The sequence below is a fragment of the Amia ocellicauda genome, chromosome 9 (genome assembly GCF_036373705.1).
Source record: "Amia ocellicauda isolate fAmiCal2 chromosome 9, fAmiCal2.hap1, whole genome shotgun sequence".
Classification (NCBI taxonomy): Eukaryota; Metazoa; Chordata; class Actinopteri; order Amiiformes; family Amiidae; genus Amia; species Amia ocellicauda.
In genome coordinates, this window is record NC_089858.1 from 4,075,851 (window position 1) to 4,097,409 (window position 21,559).

Below are 21,559 nucleotides of genomic sequence, written 5' to 3' on the forward strand. Positions count from 1 at the left end.
AGGGCTGGTCCATCGAGGCCCCCGTACATAAACACATGCATGAGGCTGAGAATCAGCAGATGATCTGAGAGACATTCAGTCAGTAAGCAGACTCCCTCGCACCACTGGTTTCACAAATCCTTGATTGGGTTCACCGAGAGCAGCGCAGATTACAAAACAGGGTGACTACCGGAGGCCGTGTTTGTCTTTTTTGGACGAAGAGAGAGATGTCTATATTGTCTGTGATACTGTCTTGTAAATCTCCCCAGTCCACAACTGCAATTACAACAGACTGAGTGACTCAACATCCAGACCTGATATACAAATAGCAACAACCCACAACAATCTGATGTGTTTTCATTTCATATATACTTAATATCAGTTATGCTCCAACAATGAGAACTACACAGTCAATAAATATCTGTGATTGTGGCCTTTACAGTGGTGTATGAACACAGGAACACAGGAAGAGCAAAACCTCTTGAATAGCTACTACTGTTAAAAAAACATTTTTTCGCTCTTATTAAACTGCACGCTTTGTACAGGAAAATGATAAGCTTGGATTCAACACAGAGCTGCTGACACCTTTGGACAAACTTTACAAGGTCTTTTGACTTAAACGGAAGACAAGCAACATCTTAACTGGCGATGAAGAAAACTCCAAATACATGGGAACTTGATTCAAGTCTTCAAAATCATGAAAGGCATCGACCACATCAAACCAGAGGAGCTTTTCCAGATCAGCAGGGACACACGCACCCGGGGACACAAATGGAAATTGGGCTTCAAGGCATTCAAGACAGAAAACAGGAGAGACTTCTTCACACAGAGAGGCGTCACAATCTGAACAAACTCCCCAGCGATGTGGCTGAAGAGACAATTTGGGAACATTCAAAAACAGACTGGATAGGATCCTTGATCACTTATGCCGGGGTCAGACTACATGATTTCTACAATCCGACCCGATTTTGTGAACAGTGGGCAGCTCACACTTAACGACTATTTTGCAACTAATTTCTGTCTTTTGCGTCGTGAAGGAGCGCACACTACCCGATCAGGGGAACACACACTACATGACTGATCTGACATCCTTGTCGTGGAGATCTGCGTCACAGCCTCAAATCTCGCAGAAACACGCGTGATCCACAGAGAAAAGGTCAACAAACACGGACGTGCACTTGTACAGGTCACATTTGTGTAGCGCAGATCTGCGTTGCTCCACCAATGGGATCAGAGGATTTCTGCAGATCTGTGCAAAACTGCGTAAAGAACACGACCACAAGCCGCTGTTGTTGTTTGTGTTCGTCTGTGCGGACAAACACAAAAAGCATATATTATTTTAAAATAAGCTGCCCCGAAACAACCATTGGTAGTTGAAGTATTTTAATAAATACGTATGACAATCTTATTCTCCTGCCATGTTTATTCTTCAATTTCTTTTCTCTGCTTCAGTCAGCTCGGCTCTCATTGGCTGCTGATCACGTCACTCTCCACGATCGGTGCCGATCGAGTCGTAAATATTAAACATGTTTAATAAAATTGTAAGGGCTACGACAAGCTTACGATCAGATCGGAGGGCAAGCGATCGCATCCCGTCTCACACTACACGACCATCGGCAGCGGGGACGTGCCTCGACCAGACTGCTTGTCATGACGATCAGTGCCGATCTGTCGTGAGGGCCAAATCGGGCTCAAATCGGGCTTAAAATCGTGTAGTGTGTCCCCGGCATTAGTTATTAATGGACACTAAACAAGCATGAGTATATATCTGTGTGTCTCAGTGAGAATCTCCAGTTTAGGACAGCAGAGGTTCTCAATACACATTGTGATTGGCTGCTGATGAAGACCTGGAAAGAGCTGGGGATGTGAGTTCTGACATAAGAAGATCTGAACTAAAAACAATAACAAAAAGAGCCTTCAGAAATCAAGAACTAAAGACCCACAGTTGCCCATCCCCGGTTATACACGGCCGCTTTGGCATTAATCCTGGACCTACCTTGGCTTTCCCGGTGCTCTGTAGGATGTGCACCAGCGCACTGGCCATCTCTTCCTTGTTCTTGACACTCAGCACGGGCTCCAGCACCGAGCAGAGGACCATGTAGTTGTTGGTGGTGTACTCGGCAAACTCCTTGTACAGCTCCATGGGCAGGATGTTCATACTCTGGTACCGGGCCTTGATGCGGATCATGGGGCCGGCGGTCTTGCCCTTGTTGGGGTTGGGTGTACTGACTGGGTACCACTTCTCCACAAACTGCCGCCCGGTCACCGCCACGATGGGGATGTTCACCAGCCCCACGTAGTTGTTCTTGTCCTTCTTCTTCTTCTTGTCCGTCTCCTTGTACAAGTGCACTGTGATGCTCTTGACGGCGGGCAGGTTGTTGAACTCAAAGTGCTCGCCCCAGAACACGTTGTCCGTTTTGAGCTTGCAGGTAGTCCGTGCGTAAAGCGTATCATCCAGGCACAGTTCGCAGAAGTACTTCTTCTTGGCCGGCAAGTCCTTGGCTTCTATAATCCATAGTTTCAGCATGTTCTCCACCCGTCGACTGTTGTCCTGCAGGAAGACAAACAGTTCATTGTACAGCGCACAAGGCAGTCATTGCAAGAGATTTTGTCTTTCTATATTTAAAAGAAAGATTTCAATTATATTTTCATTTTATCACCCAATTTGGGATTGTCCCTTACTCAACTCTGTCCACTACAGGAGGGATGAGACAAAACACATCCTCTGAAACACCCGCTGACAAAGCCAACTACTATATTTTGCAGTGGGAACTCAGTGGGAATTGCCTACAGTCCGAAGATTTGATGTGTGCAGATTGCTGACCCAGACGACTGCTACCCACCCTGCCCTGATGCACTTGTAGAGCTGCATCTTGGCACTAAAGCCAGCCCTGGCGTAGACCATCTCAATGTAGGCTACCTGCACACTGGCAGGAAGATCTTTACCCTAATCTGTGGCCAACCCTTACAAACCAAACAACAATGGTGTTGGGACTGGAACGATTGGAGCACACAGCTCTCGATTCGTTGAGCTACATCTCCACAGCAATGTCCCTCAATCTGTCGTGTACTTTAATCGAGCTGAACAGATTCCCTTCAGACAATAGCACCGCTGCACTCCCAGTGTGCGGTGGAGGCTTTCTCCGGCCGCGTGACGTAACGGAGAAGGATGGCTCCAGTTTCCAGGGTAACGGATGTGCTCGGGCTCGTCCTACCGAGTCTAAAGCGATAGGAAAATGGAAATGTGCAATAAAGCTCGAGAAATGACTTATGCTGGAAATTGAATGTTAATTATTTCATAAGACCCAATTAATGTGGTTTAAGGGAAAAAAAAAAAAAAGTTTCAGAATATACTGAGATATATAGCAGACCATGGATAATGTAATAACCCAGAAGATGGAACTCTCTCTTAATTAGCGATTTGTTAAACAAGGAGAAGGAAAGAGAGACACTTGGCTAGAATTGTATTATTTTGCTTTTAACAGAGGCCCGGTTTTAGGCTTTCGGAGATCTTTACCTTATTGTTATTTGTCTTTACATTATTATTAAGTGGACTCATTTGAAAATCAAATAAGAGAAACATGAGAATGTTGCGCTCATACAGCGGTTTACTATGGAAAAGAGCAAGCTGTGCCTAGAGCGAAAACAGCCGCCAGCAAACACAGAACAAAAACTGGAGCAGGCACCAACACATATCTATCTCGAGCTGTGTCGCCCTGCTCACCGCACAACACCCGACAGACAGTTATGGAGATGGTGGTGTGGAGATACGGTGGACAAAAGTGAACGTTCCCATGATATTTTTGAGGATCATCATTTTAACATGGAAAGACTCTGCACAAGAAACTGTTATAAATACCTACAGATACCTTCAGAGAGCTGACATATGAGTTTAACAACATCCTGGGACAGAAGTCTGAGTACAGAAACAGTAACAGGGCTTCACAGTAAACATTCACTGTAGACCTAACCCATTAAACATTAAACACTATGATTTGTGGACTCGAGGGTCCAGTACAGTCAGTCACCATCATGTTGGCTTTGTTGATTCCTATAGGGACACGTAAAAGCCTTCAGGTCCACAGTCAGTAGGTTGAGAAAAACTGCCTTTTTGTTTTTGATACAATGCTAGATCATATTACAGTCCAGCACTGAGCAGAACCACACTGTGGCCGTTAAAGAGGTTGGGGACCTTCATTAAACTCGTACAAAGTCATTTTTATTTCCCTACTTAAAACCCTGCCAATGAAAGGTGGAAGTCTGTCTCAATCCTTTTGTTTAAAAGACATTATCTCATGACAACTAAACAACTTGGTGCAAAAACTGCAGTTAACGCCTCCTAATGCTATTCACAGACCACTTATGATCCTGCGATCCTTATGATCCTTACTTGACAAGGTCCCACTTGAATTAAAACATGTTTCTCTCTTGCTAGATACATCTGTACACCTGCAAACCTCCTAGGGAAACCAAACTGGGAATATCAATGCAGTCAATCAATCAGCTTCTCATTCTTTCTACAGCAGGCGGAGAGACCATTGTGCTTCTGTATGCCTCAGATATGCATGTCATTTGAAGAGAGAGGTAACGGCATCTTGCTTATGTTTACAAACACTGACATGGTGTCGTTTTTCGGAGCCAGAGCCAGGAAGAGATGCCGTGCAAACATCGATGTTTGTATACGGCATGTGGTTCTCGTTAGATCGCCGAGTGGTCTCTGCTACCAAACTGTGCTTTATTATCATCTCCGAGCAGGAAGCTGGATCTGGTCTCACCACATACTTTAATCAAATAGCAAACAGAAGGAACTGCCCGGCCCTTACCCTCCTCTTGAAAACAATGGGAAACTGCAGCCAAAGAAGCTTGGACCAACTAGGTGTTCACGTGGTTTTAAAGAAGCAAGTCAAATACATCCTCACTGATATTGTGTATGAATGTACATGTCTCCAACCCCCCACCCCACCCCATGAAGTATCCAATTACTTTGTTTGGGTGCACAGCCCTCCTCAGGTTTTCCATCCATTTATCTCTCTCTGCGGCAGAGCGACAGGAAAAACACTTGCTTCCGGTTGTTGTTGTAACCTGTGCAGAGGGAAACAAATTATTAAAACAAACACACAAAAACTATATACATATATACAGTGTATCTATAAATTAACAATATCTGTATTTCATCCAGTGGGGGGCGGTGCTACATGTCCAAGAGTGGCGGGGAATGGGGACTATTTCATCCACACACCTGGCTTTGATTGAGGGGGACAAATTTAGAGTTTTCACAATATTGGGGGAACAGGTGTCCGTCACTCTTGTTCCAAACTGTCTTAAACACGCAACAGTTTCTTGCCAGAGATGTCCAGGCTGGCAGGCATATCTCTGCAGAAAGAGGCCTGTGTCACCAAGCAGTACCTGTTCAATCCAGCCAGCAATTGGCTTTAGTTTAATAGCTTTCTAAATCCCTCTAAATGTCCTCCTCTTGAGTTGCCACCAGCAAAGCCACACAGAAATGAAATGAGGCGAGGAATTCCATAAGTTCAAAATGACACAGCCGTCCTCACTCAAGCAATAAATAGAGTACTTGAAGACGCGGTTCGGGGTAGGCATACAGTATCAAAGCCAGCTGAAAGAGAGAGAAGGGAAAAAAAAACGCAGTCCTCCAATTTTGTCAATTCCACATCTATTATAGTCCGCAAATAACATCAGGATATAAATGAGACAGGCAAAAGTGAATCCGTATTGAGGGCACAAGAAGCCTTTTCTAACTATGCGGCTGAGGAGCACTGGGCCTCATTATAATGATACTTCTTCTTCCAAAACGTACAGCGCATTACTTACAAAGTGCACCTGAAATTGAGATAAAAGCAACAGACACCTGACTGTCACGGCGCCGTGTCACCGGCTGCATTTCGCACTCGCAGCTTCGGCGCAATCAGTGGGTAGGAAAGAGGGGCTCTGACATTGTTCTCATTTTCTAAAACTCATGTTCTCATCACTCCCGGCCTGGTGGAGCGCTAATGAAGACAGCTCCCATTTTAAATGCGTCAAATTAAGGTATTCATCCATATCTAATCAGCAAGGGTGAGGCAGTCAAACGACCGGGCCTGTTTATCCAACTGCCATTCTTCAAATTCTCTTACATCTCAGATAACACAGCGACCACAAAGGCCGTTCCTAGGCCTCTGGAATGCATCGACACACGTTCAATGCAAACCCGTTAAATGCTTCATCGCAGTACAAAGGATAACTCTGCACGAGTCCCGATGGCTTCTCATGGCTAATTAATGTCTAATTACTAGCTGAGGGCTTCAGAGCACTTTTGAAGAACCTTGTAATATTCGAGAGTTGTTATCCCTCTTGCCCTGGCCGAGTCTGAACAGGCAGCTGCTATTCAGAGCTTATTGTGCCGACGCATTTATCCATAGCCAGCAAAGGTCTTCGACGTTCGCATGCTGTTTCAGAAGGAGCTTGCCTCGTGGTAGGACAGGGAAACTCGCACGGCTCACCACTCGCCGCCCGGAGCAGCAGGGAAATCGTCGGCGAATGAAAACCCGACAGACCAGAATAATGACTGGTCCCGGCAGCGCGTAACGGGGACACACGTTAACGCTGGGGTAAGAGTACCGTGTTCGGCTAATAACAGTACGTCTTCTATCACAGCAGCCGAGTGTGTTTCTGTTTAGCAGGAGAAATATGGAATACACAGAAAGTAATCTGATAGGGACGGAGGGTGATTTGTGATCGGGGAGCTCTAATGGGTGTGAATGTCGAAATGCTATCCGGCAGATTTATTTTGATGAGTTTCGGTGCGGAATGCTAATGTCCCGGCGAACGCAGCGCACAGGACTGAACTTGCAGAGCGTTAGAGAGCAGAGGAAAAACGCAGCACAAGGCACCGGAACGCCCTTGTTTATAACAGCAGATTCTCAGAGGATAAAACCCTGCATTTAATTAATGGCAGTCATTCAATCAAAAGTACACATTCTCCTGTAGGTTAAAGCAATGGGGACATGTCTGTATAATGTAAGGAAGCTCAGGTGGAAGATGGACACAGCTAACCGCTACCTCAAAGACAATCACTGTGTGCTTTGCCGGGAGAGCGCTTTATAGAGAGAGAATGCAATATAGCTTTAAAGGCACTATAAGCCACACGAGGTTCAGTGCCTGGTCATTTCCTATACATCGGTCTCCTGCAGCCGTCGTGGAGTGGGAATGCACTTAATCGATCTCCCCCAAAGGGGTCACCAAAACCCATTCCAACATTTTAATTCGAGAAGCTGAACAATTTCACAGCCAGATGCAAAGGCAAAGCAAATGGCTCTGAGGGGGACTGCTGCGCACACAGCCAGGGTCGCTCTCACTGCATTTAAAGGTAATTAGAGAATAAGAACGTATCAATTCAACCGTGTCATTGTGTTGTTATGAGCCAGTGTTTTTTCAGGGGTGGGGGTGGGGGGGTTGTGTTGCTGAGACTGTTCAGTACCTCAAAGCAGTAGTCCTGGCCCAGGATGCTGCTGTGCACGGGTTTGATCACGACCTCCTCCTCCATACTGAGATCCAGAGCCTCAACGGCGCTGCTGGGGCTGAGCAAAGACTCGTGGGACCGCGATTCCTTCAGCCTCGGCATTAGATGTGATCTGGAAAGGAAAGAACAGCCCGTTAGACACCGAGTATCTGCAGCCGAGCTCATAGAGCACAAATCCCAGAATCCTTTGGTCCTAGGGTTGGTCCACCCGGACAGTATTTTAGCAGACTGTCTGTATTTTGATGCACTTTGACCCCGTCTGTTGTTTTTGGGAAGATGTTCGGTATTTTCGTATCTCAAAGGTGTCCCAGTGGTCCCCACTATAAACTATGGTCGCTCACATTGTACGACTGTTATACGAGCAGCAGATTTGCCCTCATCATGTTTTCAGCTGACTTATTTGTCTAATACTGTTCCTATAAGGATTGATTTGGTTATACAGTATCATTTTCTCACAGAGGGAAGAGTCAAATAATATCAAAGCACATTTTCAGGAACATATTTAGTTTTTTGGCGATTAATTCTGATTGATAGATGATTACTTTTTGGGGGGCACGGAGGAGCACTAATCCCACTCTTTATGACAATTGCCTCGTATTATTTGCCAAGAAGCAATATGTATGTAAAGTAGACTGTGCGGAACTGTTAGGCGGCATCCGCACCAAAATAAAAACAAAATTAAAAACGACACCGCGTCTTAAAGCTGTCACCCCGCATAAGTCTCCGGAAATCTATTCCCAGCCGCCGCGTGCTCGGGATCGGTTTTGTCATTTGCAAACAGATTTGTCAGAGGGTGCCGTGTGCCAGGCCGCGTTCACAGCTGAAGGAAGTGACAATTCTTCTTTCTCCATTTAGCTTGCATTTGTCATTCTTTCAAGACCCAACAGCTGACGCCTCTTTCCTTTTGATAAAGTATTTGGTTTGAACTTTAACTCGGCAGCCTTCCTGAACAAATCACAGGCAGAGACACCTGTGCCTTGTACATTTTTTGGGGGGCGTTCATAAAGCCCAAACTGATATCATATCTAGCTGTTCATTTGTCTTTTTTCTTTCTCCCCTAACCAGCTTTTATTTGATCAAGTCTTCGTCTCCCTGGGGGCATGGAGGGGTGGGCTCAAGTAAATATTAAATGCTTCCAAACGAATATCAGTATATTTGTAATTAAGTGACAAACCAAAAACAGCAGGTGGTCCACCAGATAGAAGTTTTAGACTACAGATCACTATGAATCCCATACACAGACATTTTCAGTGCCTAATTTGCTTTTTAGTAAAACTGTAATAAAATATTAATCACATATGTATGAAACGTTATTAAAATATGTAAACTACAGCTTCCACATTACAGATTTACTCAATTTCCATACCAATGGTTTAAAATAGTCATTTATTTTCAGAATACTGTCAAGGCATACATTAATTAATTAAATCAATCCATCTGAAATCAAACAGCAAATCGAGGCACTCCGATGAAATTCACAGACAGAATAATTACAGTGATCAACAGCCACTACAGGCTAATCGTGAAATATCCCTCAACAATAATCTGATCAGCTCAACTGAAACAGGTAGACATTTGAAATAACAAATACACAAAACTTATGCTTGTAAAATATAAGCTCTAATTAATACACAAGGGAATCAAATAAAAAGTTAATTAATGATATTAAATAAATGCTATTGCAGACCAAAATCAGTAAATTCCAGGATGGCTTTTAATGGACCCTCCTTGCTGTTTTAGGTGACTACTTTTTGGTATTTTTTTTTTTAACTTTCTCTTAAAATTCCTGCATTCTATCGGTGAAAAAAACATGTTTACAGATTTTTCTATTGATTTGTGGTGAACATCAATACTGATAGATAGATTTTTTTTAACAGCCCCTACCTGCTTTTATAGCTGTAATTAGAGTTCTTAATTATGTTTTCTCGATTAAATGACAGAGATTTGATGATGAATCATACATCTGTTCATAATGGCTTCCTATTAAAGGAACCTCTTCCCAGCGTGCGCCACCGCGTTACTCTCTGAGCGGAAAGAAAGTCATTAAGAGGAAACCTTGCAAGATGAGCTGTTGTATTTCTGTATTTTAGGTTTGTGTAATCTTTGCAGACACTCTTAAATAAAAAAAACAACCCGAGATTCGCTCTCAATGACATCTTTACACCCCAGGAATTACACGACAACGACGGACTAACCAATTAATATGTGTAACCCGATTGCGGTTTAAAGTGTGCCATTGATAATAAATGTGTGATTTTTCACCGGATCTGTCGATTAATTGAGAAACAGACATGGTGGTTACAACAAACTAATTGTAGCTTTAAAGGCCGATAGGGATGAATGACATGAAGATCAAAACTAGTGCGCCTTATTGACAGGTTTTTGCCTTGTTTGTAAAAGTAAACAGAGCAACTTACATCATGATGGCCAATTTCTGTGCCAGGCTCAAACAGTTATACTGTGCTATAGGACACACAAAAGCCTTCATCAGAGAACAATCATACTGAACTACTGCCCGAGTCAAACTGAGCTCAGCGTATTGATAACATACTGAGAAATGTTAAACGAGAATGGATTCTATCAGCCAGAAGGAAACACACGAGTAAGATGAAAAAACATTTAATTAACAGGTAGAAACTATAAAGTACACAGCAGTTTCAATCAATAAACGTTAAAGCAGCTTTTGTGAAAATGTAAATCTATAGAATTATTTGTGTAACCTCTTGGGTATGGTTTAATTTTTTTTGCCCTGTTCTGAAGTTTGGAGGAAATATATTTCTCAACGTTGGACTGATAGAGTTGGAAGTCTGATTTGGTGTTCAACAATGCAGGCAAACAACAGAATTTGTGTTCAACTCTGTGAACCTGATGGCCTGGGGAAATTTAGGAAATTAGTGCGATTGGGAATCAATTAAGGACTCTGAGCGACCCCTTATTAGTGCGACACTCCACGAGCCACCTTTAATAAGATTCCCAGCTTGAGCTCTTCCCGTTGGCTTTGCATTTTACAAATCGGTCAAACCGAAGTCTATACAATTCCAATCCTACTGGAGGGTTCTTTCCTCCGGACATCTTGCCTGAACCAGACAAACACTCTGTCACTCTGTTTCATGAAGACAGGAGCAAGGCTGATATTTAATATGATATGAGCCAAATGGAAGACTGAATCCCTAAAAAGTTGTAGAAATAGTATACGCAAGAAATCCAGGCTGTATCGGTTGATATTTTGTTTGATTTCAGTTATTTATAGAAAAGTGTAAAGTATGTGCAAGAAAGCTGTGAGTTGACTACTTCCTGTATTGTTTTTCACCTTTCAAATCACCAGGACTGAAATGCATTGGAGGGAAGAGATGGTTTGTAGATGTGTTTATAGAAGCTGTCCGCACTGGGAACAGGGGATGCTGAGTCTCTGGTTTTGGAGACTGGTCTATTCTTTGGTATCCAATCCACATACAGGATGCCATTGCGACCTTTACTGTTATAATAAAGCAATAGTATAAGACCATTCAAATTTCAATATGGGACTGGTGCTTGCTCATGAAAGGGAGTTCATATTTCCCCTTTCCGAGCTCAAAGGTTTCGAGACAGGTTTCCTCCATCCCCTCTCTCTTCACATTAGTTACTAAGCCCACTCACAAGCTTTCTCTCCCGAATACCCATTCACGGTGAAAAGAGTGGTCTATACCTTTTGTCCGGGGGAGGCGGACAGAATCAACCTTGGACTCTCAGTGCCTGCACTCTCTCCCTTAGAAAAGTGTTACCCTATTGTGTGTCAGAATATCGTTCACAGGTGTTCCAGTACAAGACACAGATACTTTTCTATAAACGTTTTGACGAACGGACAGTCTGAAGGCATCGTTATATAAATAACACGTTGCTCATGGAAAATTGCCAGTTTGGTTCCACTGTGAGAATATCGTCGTAACACCGATTTGTGTGCAACTGTTCCGATACGAATGCAATGCCAAAAAAGAGTGAGCGTTAATTCCAAATCAGACACAACATCATGTACCTTTTTCCTGCTAAAATGTCTGTCATCAACTTTCAGACCCGCTTTCAATGTTGCATCAGACTGTGGTTATTTTTGCACGGCCAGTTGATCCTTCCCCATCCTTTTCCCTCGACCGAGACCGTCCAGCACTGCTGTGGCAGCTCTTATAATAACCAGCACAGGGATCTCTGCCTGTAATTCACAGTATTTCTGGCAAATAAAAGGCAGCATCAACTGGCTGAGCTGCAGGAAGAAAAAATAAAAACGGAGCTACTCTGTGATTGGTCACTTTGTAACTGGGCAAAAAAAATGAGAGTAATGAGATTCTGAACTGTCAACACAACTGCGAGCTGCTGGTTGGGTCTGGAAGCAAATGAGAATTAGCCTCCACTATCGTGTTAAGCTGCACAATTCTAGGGAGAACAACACACGTATCCCTGTCCCACAAAAGCACACAGTACAAATGACGGGGTAAAGACATCAGTCACTGGCAAGGAAATGAGATTGATTTTATTCTTTTAACAGACTTTAACGAGAACATCGATTCATCATCTCTGTGAATCGTCAGTTGGCACAGCATTGTAGCGGACGGTAACGATCATACCTAACAACATCACCTTTTTATTTTTAGAGATCTGAGCAGCTGAGAGGGACGCAGACTCATATCCCAGGCCACACGTCAGCTCTGTCCCCCCCGTCTACTCCTTCACGGGGCTGGAAAGCAGAAGCAATTCGGCACAAACCCAAATAGCAGGTTGCTCTCCATTATTTCCTCAAAACGTTCTCAAGTGCAGCTGCTGCAAATTGTGTCCTCTTAACTTGAAGACGAGAGCGGCTACAGAGCTGAAAATCACAATAATTCACCTCTTGGTACGTGATCGAGTGAGTCAAGGCGTGGACCCTTAAGGCAAAACCCAGAGAGTTACCGACAACATCAGGCAACATTGGGAGGCCGAGGTTTCTGCTGCAACTCTCTGTGTTGGAGGGTAGTCTACAACAAAACAAAATTTCTATACCATTAAACATTGTGTAAAAATAACACACAGCTGTCTGGGGAGCCTAGGAAATAAATAAATAAATACATACATAAAATAAAATGATTCAGCTTGGAATTGAAAGTGTAAAAAAATTCACGATTCAGTTGGGATTTAAATGAGAATTTGCCGGGTAAAACCTGTGGGGGAAATAAAACATTAGTTTCATTGCGCATTTTCCCCATGTATATATAATAAGAACAACAGTGAGCGCAGTGCAGTTTGATCAAAGGTTTCGACCTTCTGCATTTGTCTGCAGGGTGCTTGAATTACATTATCAGTTTTGTTTTAGCAAATGATTCCTGCTCGTACCCTGACGTTCCCATCGGGTCTGTAGCTTGGAAGATATTACCCCTAGAGCAGAGACCAATAATGGGTCTATTTTAATGATGTAAACAGAAATGAAGCATTCATATGCCTCCTCCACATCACGTTTACAATTCCCACTCCTTGTCCGCTTCCTCACCAGCTTTTACAACGTGGTTTTAATTCCACTTATTTTTTCTAACAATGTTTGTTCTATAAAAAGCAAACTATTCAGGGATCTTTAATGGATTTCCTACAGTGAACCACTAATTATGAAAATTAAACTCTTCTCAGGAGGCACGCCAAGCAATTATAAGTATTGTTTAAGCGGCATGGCCGATCAGGAGGGCAAAGTTTGTCAGTCTCTGTCACTTATAAGTTAAGAGAAGAAGTTTCAGCCTCAGAGAGATTATAGTCACCGCTTTAGCAATTATCCACCTTACCTCCCGAGAGTCCAATCTATTTTACATTTTAGGATAATCACTGGCAATGTGAGATACAGTTTAATATGCATGTTGACAGGGTATTTACATAGTTAAACAAAAAAAAGACAGGTTAATTATTTTGTACCCTCAAGGCATCATTTTAAGGCATCACATTGTGCACAGTTTATTTGGTTACATGGAAATGACATGTTGAAAAAAGCGTCACTAACATTTGAATAACTACAATGACACACTATTATTATTTGTATTATTATTATTATTATTATTATTATTATTATTATTATTATTATTATTAAGTATTATTATTATTAATAATAATAATAATAATATTATTAAATTAGCCAGAACAGGGGTTGCAATGGAGGAATACATTCTTAAGAGCAAGGTACAACTTAAATGTAGTTTTAATGTGTGCAAAAGGTTTCTGTTCTCCGTCCTTTTTTATACCGAGAGGTAAGATGCGGCGATGTCTAATTTGTGTAATTTGTGCTCTTTCCAGCTGACACTGGGTGGAAGGGAATGCAATGAACTGCTGACTGAGATGTGACCAGCTCCTCAGTAATATTTCCCTTCACTACCATCAGCATATGTGTCATTTACTGACAATGCATTAATGAGGACAGTTTTTTTTTTGTTTTTTTTTACCACAGATCAAAGCCAGGGTAGATTCATCTCACTCAGGTGTGGGATCTCGGTTTGGGCTTGATGTCTGCCACGGTTCAGGAATTTCACTGTCGGAGGGAAAACAATCATCCTAGCAGCAGCCCCAGAGCGCTCGGCTGAACGCTGCAAATGTACGTCTCGGTTTTGAAGGCTGCCACGGAGCCGGGCGTCGGATGTGCTCGGCTCACATTAGCAGGCAAATCGAGAAACGGAGAGATGAGTCTTTCGGGCGGCACTGATGTCGCCAAAGTCAAATTTGCATACTGTGTCTTCATATTAACAGACCTGATATAAAAAACTGCAGCAAAACACCAAGATAAAACTACAGAGGCTGTCCATAGAGGTGGAGAGAAGACAGACGCTGGTAAAGGGGTATTTGCATGCAGGAGGGATCATATCATATGAAAACATGTATTAATAGCTCTTCACCTAAAAACCTGGTGACTTTCCAAACTCGCTGCATTGCACTTCTTTATATTCTCTAAAGATGGTCAGAAAAGCAAGTGGTTTTGGTTCTGCTTCCCCGTTTATACTCATGTATCTCTATACCTCGCTCCTCGTGAGTGAGACAGCTTGTCAGAGAGCTGGGTTGTTACAGACATCGCACATGGGCCCCTTCTGTAAGAGCAGGGAGAGACAGAGGCTCACGTCAGAAGGGAACGGGACACGATCTACCCCCAGTGGTGACCTGACCTCGGCCGACACAACTTGCTCTCATCTGTGTCTCCCCGCGTCTAATTAAATTGGACTTATCATATCAATCCATGAAGCTGATGCCAGAGCGGAGCTGAGTGGGGTTGACTGCTTGGATTTGTCAGTCTCTCTCTCTCTCTCTCTCTCTCTCTCTCTCTCTCTCTCTCTCTCTCTCTCTCTCTCTCTCTCTCTCTCTCTCTCTCTCTCTCTCTCTCTCTCCCTCCCTCCCTCTGTGTCTCTCCCTCTCTCTCTGCCTGAACGAAAGAACACCATTGCTGTGGCGCTCTGCCAGGCAGCAGCAAGAAGCAAGAACCTTCATTTGACTGAACAGGAATCTGTAGGTTCAAGCACTGCCTTCGGGGAATGTTGATAAGGTGGGGGGTGCAATGCCCCTGACGAGCCCAGACAGTTCATGTTGTTACAAACTATCCAAGGGGGCAGGAATGTTATCACGAATGTTTTTGTTGCATTTCTGTGAAGGTTTTCAATCACCATCCCTGGACTCGGCACAATGTCAACAATCCCACTCCTGTACTGTATCCGTCTTTCGTTTTTCAAGTCTGTTGAGGCCCTGACGTTCTCCAGTGTGCCGTGGATAATATACCAGATTGCACTGGTCCGTCATGTGACATGACAACACACGCGTAAGGAGAATGGTGAGAATCAAAGGATTACTGTACTATGACTTTCATTTGTGCAAAGTTTAGTGTCTGGTACAGTTTCTACAACATTTCCATTGAATGGCTAATCCGTACATCTGCAGACCTTCGTAAAAGGTAAAATAGCTCAATAATCACTAGAGTTAATTAATTGAGCGATATCGTAGAAATCCAAACACACCCATATTACCGCAGAGACCGCTTTCCCGTCAGAAAACTCCTGACCGCTTCTTCGAGAGCTCCACACGGGTGAGCCAGCTGTGTACAGGAGGCGCCTCCGCCTGCTGTGAGATAAAGGCTGTGGAAAATGAGCAGCCAAACCCCGAGTTTCAAATCAATGAACGTAATCCAGCAACAACAAAGCCTGGACCTCGGGCCCGTGGTCAGACTGTGTGATAGCTGTGTGATCTACGACTCTGCGTTCAATATATTGACATGGGGACACACGAGGAGAGGCGTTTACTGCCCACCACCCCCTGCTATAAAAGATGGGGGCAAAAGCAGTTTTGAGAAAGCGATGCATCAAGAAAACGACACCCAGCCACAAATACAGCTCGTAGGAGATTGATTTTTAGGAGACATTTTGCACTAAATACTTCTCATTGTCCCATGACGGGAAGCACATATGTCACAGCAGAAAGCACAATGGCACAGTGTTATAAATAACAGATAGCCGACTCAGTTCTGTCTCATCGAATTGCGTCTCCGTGCCGCTCATTTGTGCAGGACACGGCTCTCTGTTTTGGAGTGCCGATCCTTTCGCTCTGGCTCTCATCATTTCTTGAATAGATGCCTTTTACAATCGCTGCACAAAATTGCTTGAAAGAAATATACATTTGAAGCGAGTGGTGAGAGGGGCCGTTATTCCCACTGCATTCCACGGGATTCCTCTCACGTTTGCCTTGTTTTTGTTTTTCCGTTATGTATTTCTGACTGCGCCACACTCTCCCAATCCGGCACTGCTAAGAATGAGCGCTTTCTATTTTTCTTACGCGTGCATCTGTTGGAACTCACAGTTTCCCTTTCACTTTCCTTCCCAGCTACGCGATGCTCGAGTACAACATTCAGACGGTAGACAGACGGCGCTCTCAACATCTCGCCTTGCATCATTCCCCAACAGCTTTCGTGCTTTTCTAAGGCCTATCAATATTTCAATAAATAGACTCTTCTACCCCACATCCCAGCCACCCCCACCCTCCACCACTCGTATAGATGTTATTTACAGATGATGAACCTTAAAAAGTCTGCTGTACTATCAATGATTTAATACACCATCTTCAAAATCTATGGCTCTCAACTTTTAAAACACTTTTGAAATACCACTTACCAGCACCCCATCTTGAGCCTCTCAAAAAACTGCTGTTTATGATTGCTGTACTCATTCCTCTGCTTCTTGCCTGAATTGTATTGGTAACATTTGTAATAATGCCTGTTTTGACTAATATAAGAACTAATATAACTATTCTCAGCTTTCGCTTTTGCCCCTAATTATCCCTACATGGTATCATGCATTTTGTACTTCCTCTTCACTGATTTCAATCTAATTTGGACTTACAGTAGCATATTCTTACTGTATTAGGTATCTAGAAATGGCTTTATAATATTATAGGTAATGGCCTTTGCTAAAAATAAATGAAATAATAGATCAATAATAATAATAATAATACTAATAATAATAATAATAATAATAATAATAGATCTGCACTTGCAAATAGTTTGAAGCAGTTCCACCAAAAGCTGACGTAACTGAGAAACACAATCGTCTGAGGCGAGAGACTCGCTCTCCGGCGGCTCTGTCAGTAAAGGCCTAGTCTTCTCTAGAAGCCTGAAATCGAGCCCACATAATGCAATTATCATCATCTTAGGATCTAGTTGGGAGTCATTGTTAATTTAATCATATCCAAAGGGTCTGAAGAGTGCAGGGTTTCATTATATACTCAAGACAACAGTCAATGGTAACTTCTTTTAACTTTATGAAAAAGGAAAAAGTGGTCTGATTTTAAAAGGTTTTAAAATGAACCACACTCGTACTGTTCACATTACATTCAGCGATGCAGCAAGAAGAATATTATAAGGCATTGATTTTATTTCTCCCATTTCTGTAATCTGTAATGTATTCACTTCCCGGCTCCTATTTCGCATTTCCTGTACTGGATCATATACGCATATCTGTATAGACATCTTTGCATAACGCAAATAATAATAATACAAATATGGATTCAAATAGATCTCTAAGGGTACATAATCATCTGTCAAGGGCTAATGCCAAGGTTTCTGGCAGAGGGAGCAGTAGAAGGGAAGGTAGAGAAACAGATATGGAGAGATCAGAAGAGGGGGAGGACAAAGGAGGGATGGAGAGTGGGCTGGATCTGGAGAGATTGAGTTTGGGGTTACACAAAAGCATCCAGGAGAAAAACGAGCCTTTATACGACTGACTTACACACAACAGACAGAAGACTTTATATCAAAGGCAGACACATGCCATCAGAAGATCTGTAACATCCTGACTATCCACTATGGATGGAATGCTGTACAGCAAGATGCATATGCTGTCTTTGAACATGAGCTCTATGGGCACACTTACTGTACTGAGCACGCATACTCACACACACACACGCATATTATTTATTGCTCGATCCCACCCGGTCCTGCCAGCAGCATCGCGGCTTTGAAATGTTGATCGCAACCACACGCTCCCAGACATTATTTCTCGCCGCACTCGCCCGAGAGCCGTGCCTTGGCCAACCTCCGTGTAAGACATCAATTTTTAACTAGAGTGACCGAACTCCGCATCATCTCCAGCAGATCTCGGCTCTCCATCAACTCCATCAAGGTTGCGGGCGATATTATCTCTGTCTTCGAGGGCGATTCTGATTTAAAAGATCTCAATCTACAATCCCCCCCCGGTTGAGGAGTGATTATCAGTCGGTGTCAAAATAGGGAGGATGGGGGAGAGGGAAGCATCCCTACCCCAAGTCCACAGATTAACCTTCGGATCGTGGCCGGGGTAGGGACTGGGTTTGACGCTGACCCCAGCCAACAGCGCGATGTTCTCTTAGACTGTGGAAAATGAGATTGGATTCGGGTCACAGACATTGGGGGGGGTTTTAGACCAGCTTAATGATGGCTACACATATTCTTTCATAATGTTTTAAAAATCATACATAGCTTGTGGGCGGTAATGGGGTCTTGTTTGCCTATAGACACGTGTGATGACAACAATAAGGTTATGTTTTTCTCTGGTACTTAATTAGGTAACAATATTTAAACATGTATCTGAGAAATGAAGTGTGTGTGTTTGTGTGTGGGCTTTTTAGCATATATTAAACTGTGATAGTGGACAAGGTCATAATTAGTCATTTGTGCGTATTTGGTTCAGGTCTCGAGGATGTGGAGAAACAAGTACTTTTTTTGTTTTAATATTCAGGATATGTAGAGTGACCGAGTTTACAAAGGCCTCGATTGAATGTATTTCAGAGATCGATCAGCACTTCATAACAGCCTTTCAATCTATAGCTTCCGGCATTGTCATTCAATAACGACCTTGTAGGGGCCATTAACTGTCACTGGCCACTCCACCGAATGCTCAAATCCCCCAAACGCGCCCATTACATAATTGAACAACCTTGACTTCACGATTTATTGCTAAAGTGGCGAGATCTCTATCTAGGCTAGCAGGACTGAGAGGCCCAAGCACTCGACGAGGAAGTTTACAACACTGACAGCTTTATAACATGAAAACGACTGAATGGAGCCGAACAAAGCAGTCATGGCAACTTCAATGTGACGACAACAAACTCGTCTGCAACAAACGAAACGGGAGTGGAAAAGCTCCCAGGCTGAACCCTATGGGAAAGTCAGGAGATTTTGAGGTTTTGGAAACAAATCCTCTGTTGGGAAAGAGTAACACCACAAAATGTAAACCATATCACAGAAATAACCCGGGAAGTTAACCGAGTAAACTGCTATCCTTCTCATTTCCCAATTCTGTAGGCAGGTAAGTGACAAGGAGGTATCCTCTTTCTCCATTTGTAACTGTTTCATCAAAATTTGTATGTCATAGTGTGTGGGCTCCTGCCTTCAGTGCTACATCGGTTGCCAATTAATCTTTACTTCTGTCGCTGTAACCCAGCTCACTGCCGGTCAGGTGGTACTGACAACCGTCAACCTGTCAGCCTTCTGGGACAAGCGGCCATTTCAAAAGAGAAATGTAGGAGAGGGGGCCAGCAATTAAAAAGTGACTTGTTGCCTTTTACACACTGTCTTCATGCTTCAATGGGAGCAGATTGTCTCACTGCGGAGAGCAAATGAAAAATGTTTCCCCCTCTGTTAAACATAAAGATTAATTTAATGGGTCTCCAGGGAATTAGGCAAATAGCACCCACCCGCCACCCCCCTTCCCCATCCCTCCGACTTTCCAGAAATACAGAGAGGTTAGTTTTCAGGGATGGGACTCCGTCAAGTCGTATATACAATTGCCAGTTGTCAATTAAGGCTCATCTCTCCACACAACAGAAGACAAACAACCAACTGAACCGAAAAGCAGAAGAAAACAAAGCTTCCAGACTCGAATGCTGCTCCCTTGGAAAAGCAGTCACTGCAGCAGAACAAAGTGACAGGCCTTTCCCAGTTAAATATCACCCAATAAGCATCCAGTCTCGCTTGAGGGTAACCCCTTAATAAGATCTGCTGGGATGCCCCAGAAGTCCCTTCAGAAAAAATAAAATAATAAAAGACTGTGTTCTGTTTTCCTTGTGGAAAATCTGAACCGCCACCCGCTTGTTTTAAATCTTTGCAAAAGCACAACGCACTCCCGAGAGGAGACGACAGTCAGCCAGAGATGATAACTGCCCAGTCGCACCTGTGTGAGCTTACCCTGGTGGAGACAAGACCCTGGAAAACACAGACGAAGAGGAGGCCATTGACGATGAGACAACAGGAAGATGGATAAGGCAGAACAATAATATCCTCGTGTCTTGAATCTGTATATAATGAACTGTTCTAGTAATCTCAACAGCTATCACTGGGGTATTCTTCTCAGTCTGTAACGGGAGGGTATAAATATGTAAATGATTGATGGAAGCATTGCATTTTGTACACCTTGCTTGGATTGTGTTTGACTCTGTCTCATTAAAAGACTCGGTTTTGTCCCCTCGTGGTTCAGTTCAGTGTCTTGCAATCACAGAGAGCATAACCAGGAAAAGCAAAACAGATGCAAACACGAGATTTAGTCATTTCCCAAACATTAATGACGTCATTCCTGGTGGTGGGATAGCCCTGTTTTTCTGTCCACTGGGGAAGAGAGCAGAAAACACCACAGAGTATCCTGGGAACATAACAGGAAATAACAAGGATATTATGCGCCATATTTATACAAAACAGCGAAGCACATTAGGCGCTGATAGAAGCAAGCATGGCTTTGTGATTTGTCAACAGGTACCATTATCCCACATTAGAACTGGCTTTTTAATTCATGGCAAGGAATAAAGAAAGAATCCGCTATGTTTCTTAACACATGGTATGATGCAGCAAATTAAAAATGCCCTTTCTGACCCAATGCAGTCATACTGTAGCTGTATAACAATAAATTGGTTTGTCAGGCAACAACGGAAATGTTTCCCTGCCAAATCAATAAAAAAGGCAAGGCGATTCGTATGTTAAAACGCATAACTTCCCCACTGTGTCATTCACTCTTCTGTCTCCTAGGAGTTTTTAATGCGTTTCAAAGGGTGAAAGACAGAAAACAACTGGAAAAGAGAAAAACAAGAAAATGCAAATGTGTAAATAGACCTCTGAAAAAGCCAAAACCACAGTGTGTATAGCTTTCATTTAACTACAAATCAATGTTCACCGAATACTAAATCAATATAATAAAGAACACAAATGTAGTTCAATACAAATCTCCAGTTTCTCAAAATGGTTTTGATTTAGGCTTCAGAGCATTCTTCATAAAACTACATTGTTTTTACTAGTTAGATTATTTCAGTTTTCCCTTAAAGAAATCTTCTGTTTTTAGCAGCTGGTTCATTCAAAGAATATATACTCACCTAAAGGATTATTAGGAACACCTGTTCAATTTCTCATTAATGCAATTATCTAACCAACCAATCACATGGCAGTTGATTCAATGCATTTAGGGGTGTGGTCCTGGTCAAGACAATCTCCTGAACTCCAAACTGAATGTCTGAATGGGAAAGAAAGGTGATTTAAGCAATTTTGAGCGTGGCATGGTTGTTGGTGCCAGACGGGCCGGTCTGAGTATTTCACAA

General features: G+C 43.0%; 1 protein-coding gene across 4 annotated transcripts in view; it reads right to left on the reverse strand.

Annotated features, from left to right (window-relative positions):
- Window positions 1–21,559, reverse strand: part of dab2ipb (DAB2 interacting protein b) — a 174,496-nt gene that overhangs the window by 48,954 nt on the left and 103,983 nt on the right. For all 4 annotated transcript variants that reach the window (XM_066712743.1, XM_066712742.1, XM_066712745.1 and 1 more), the window contains 3 exons: window positions 7,457–7,610; window positions 4,963–5,061; window positions 1,976–2,530 (listed from right to left, as the gene is read on the reverse strand). In XM_066712743.1, coding sequence (XP_066568840.1) covers window positions 1,976–2,530; window positions 4,963–5,061; window positions 7,457–7,610 — 808 coding nt within the window. The remainder of the gene's footprint in view (window positions 1–1,975; window positions 2,531–4,962; window positions 5,062–7,456; window positions 7,611–21,559) is intronic.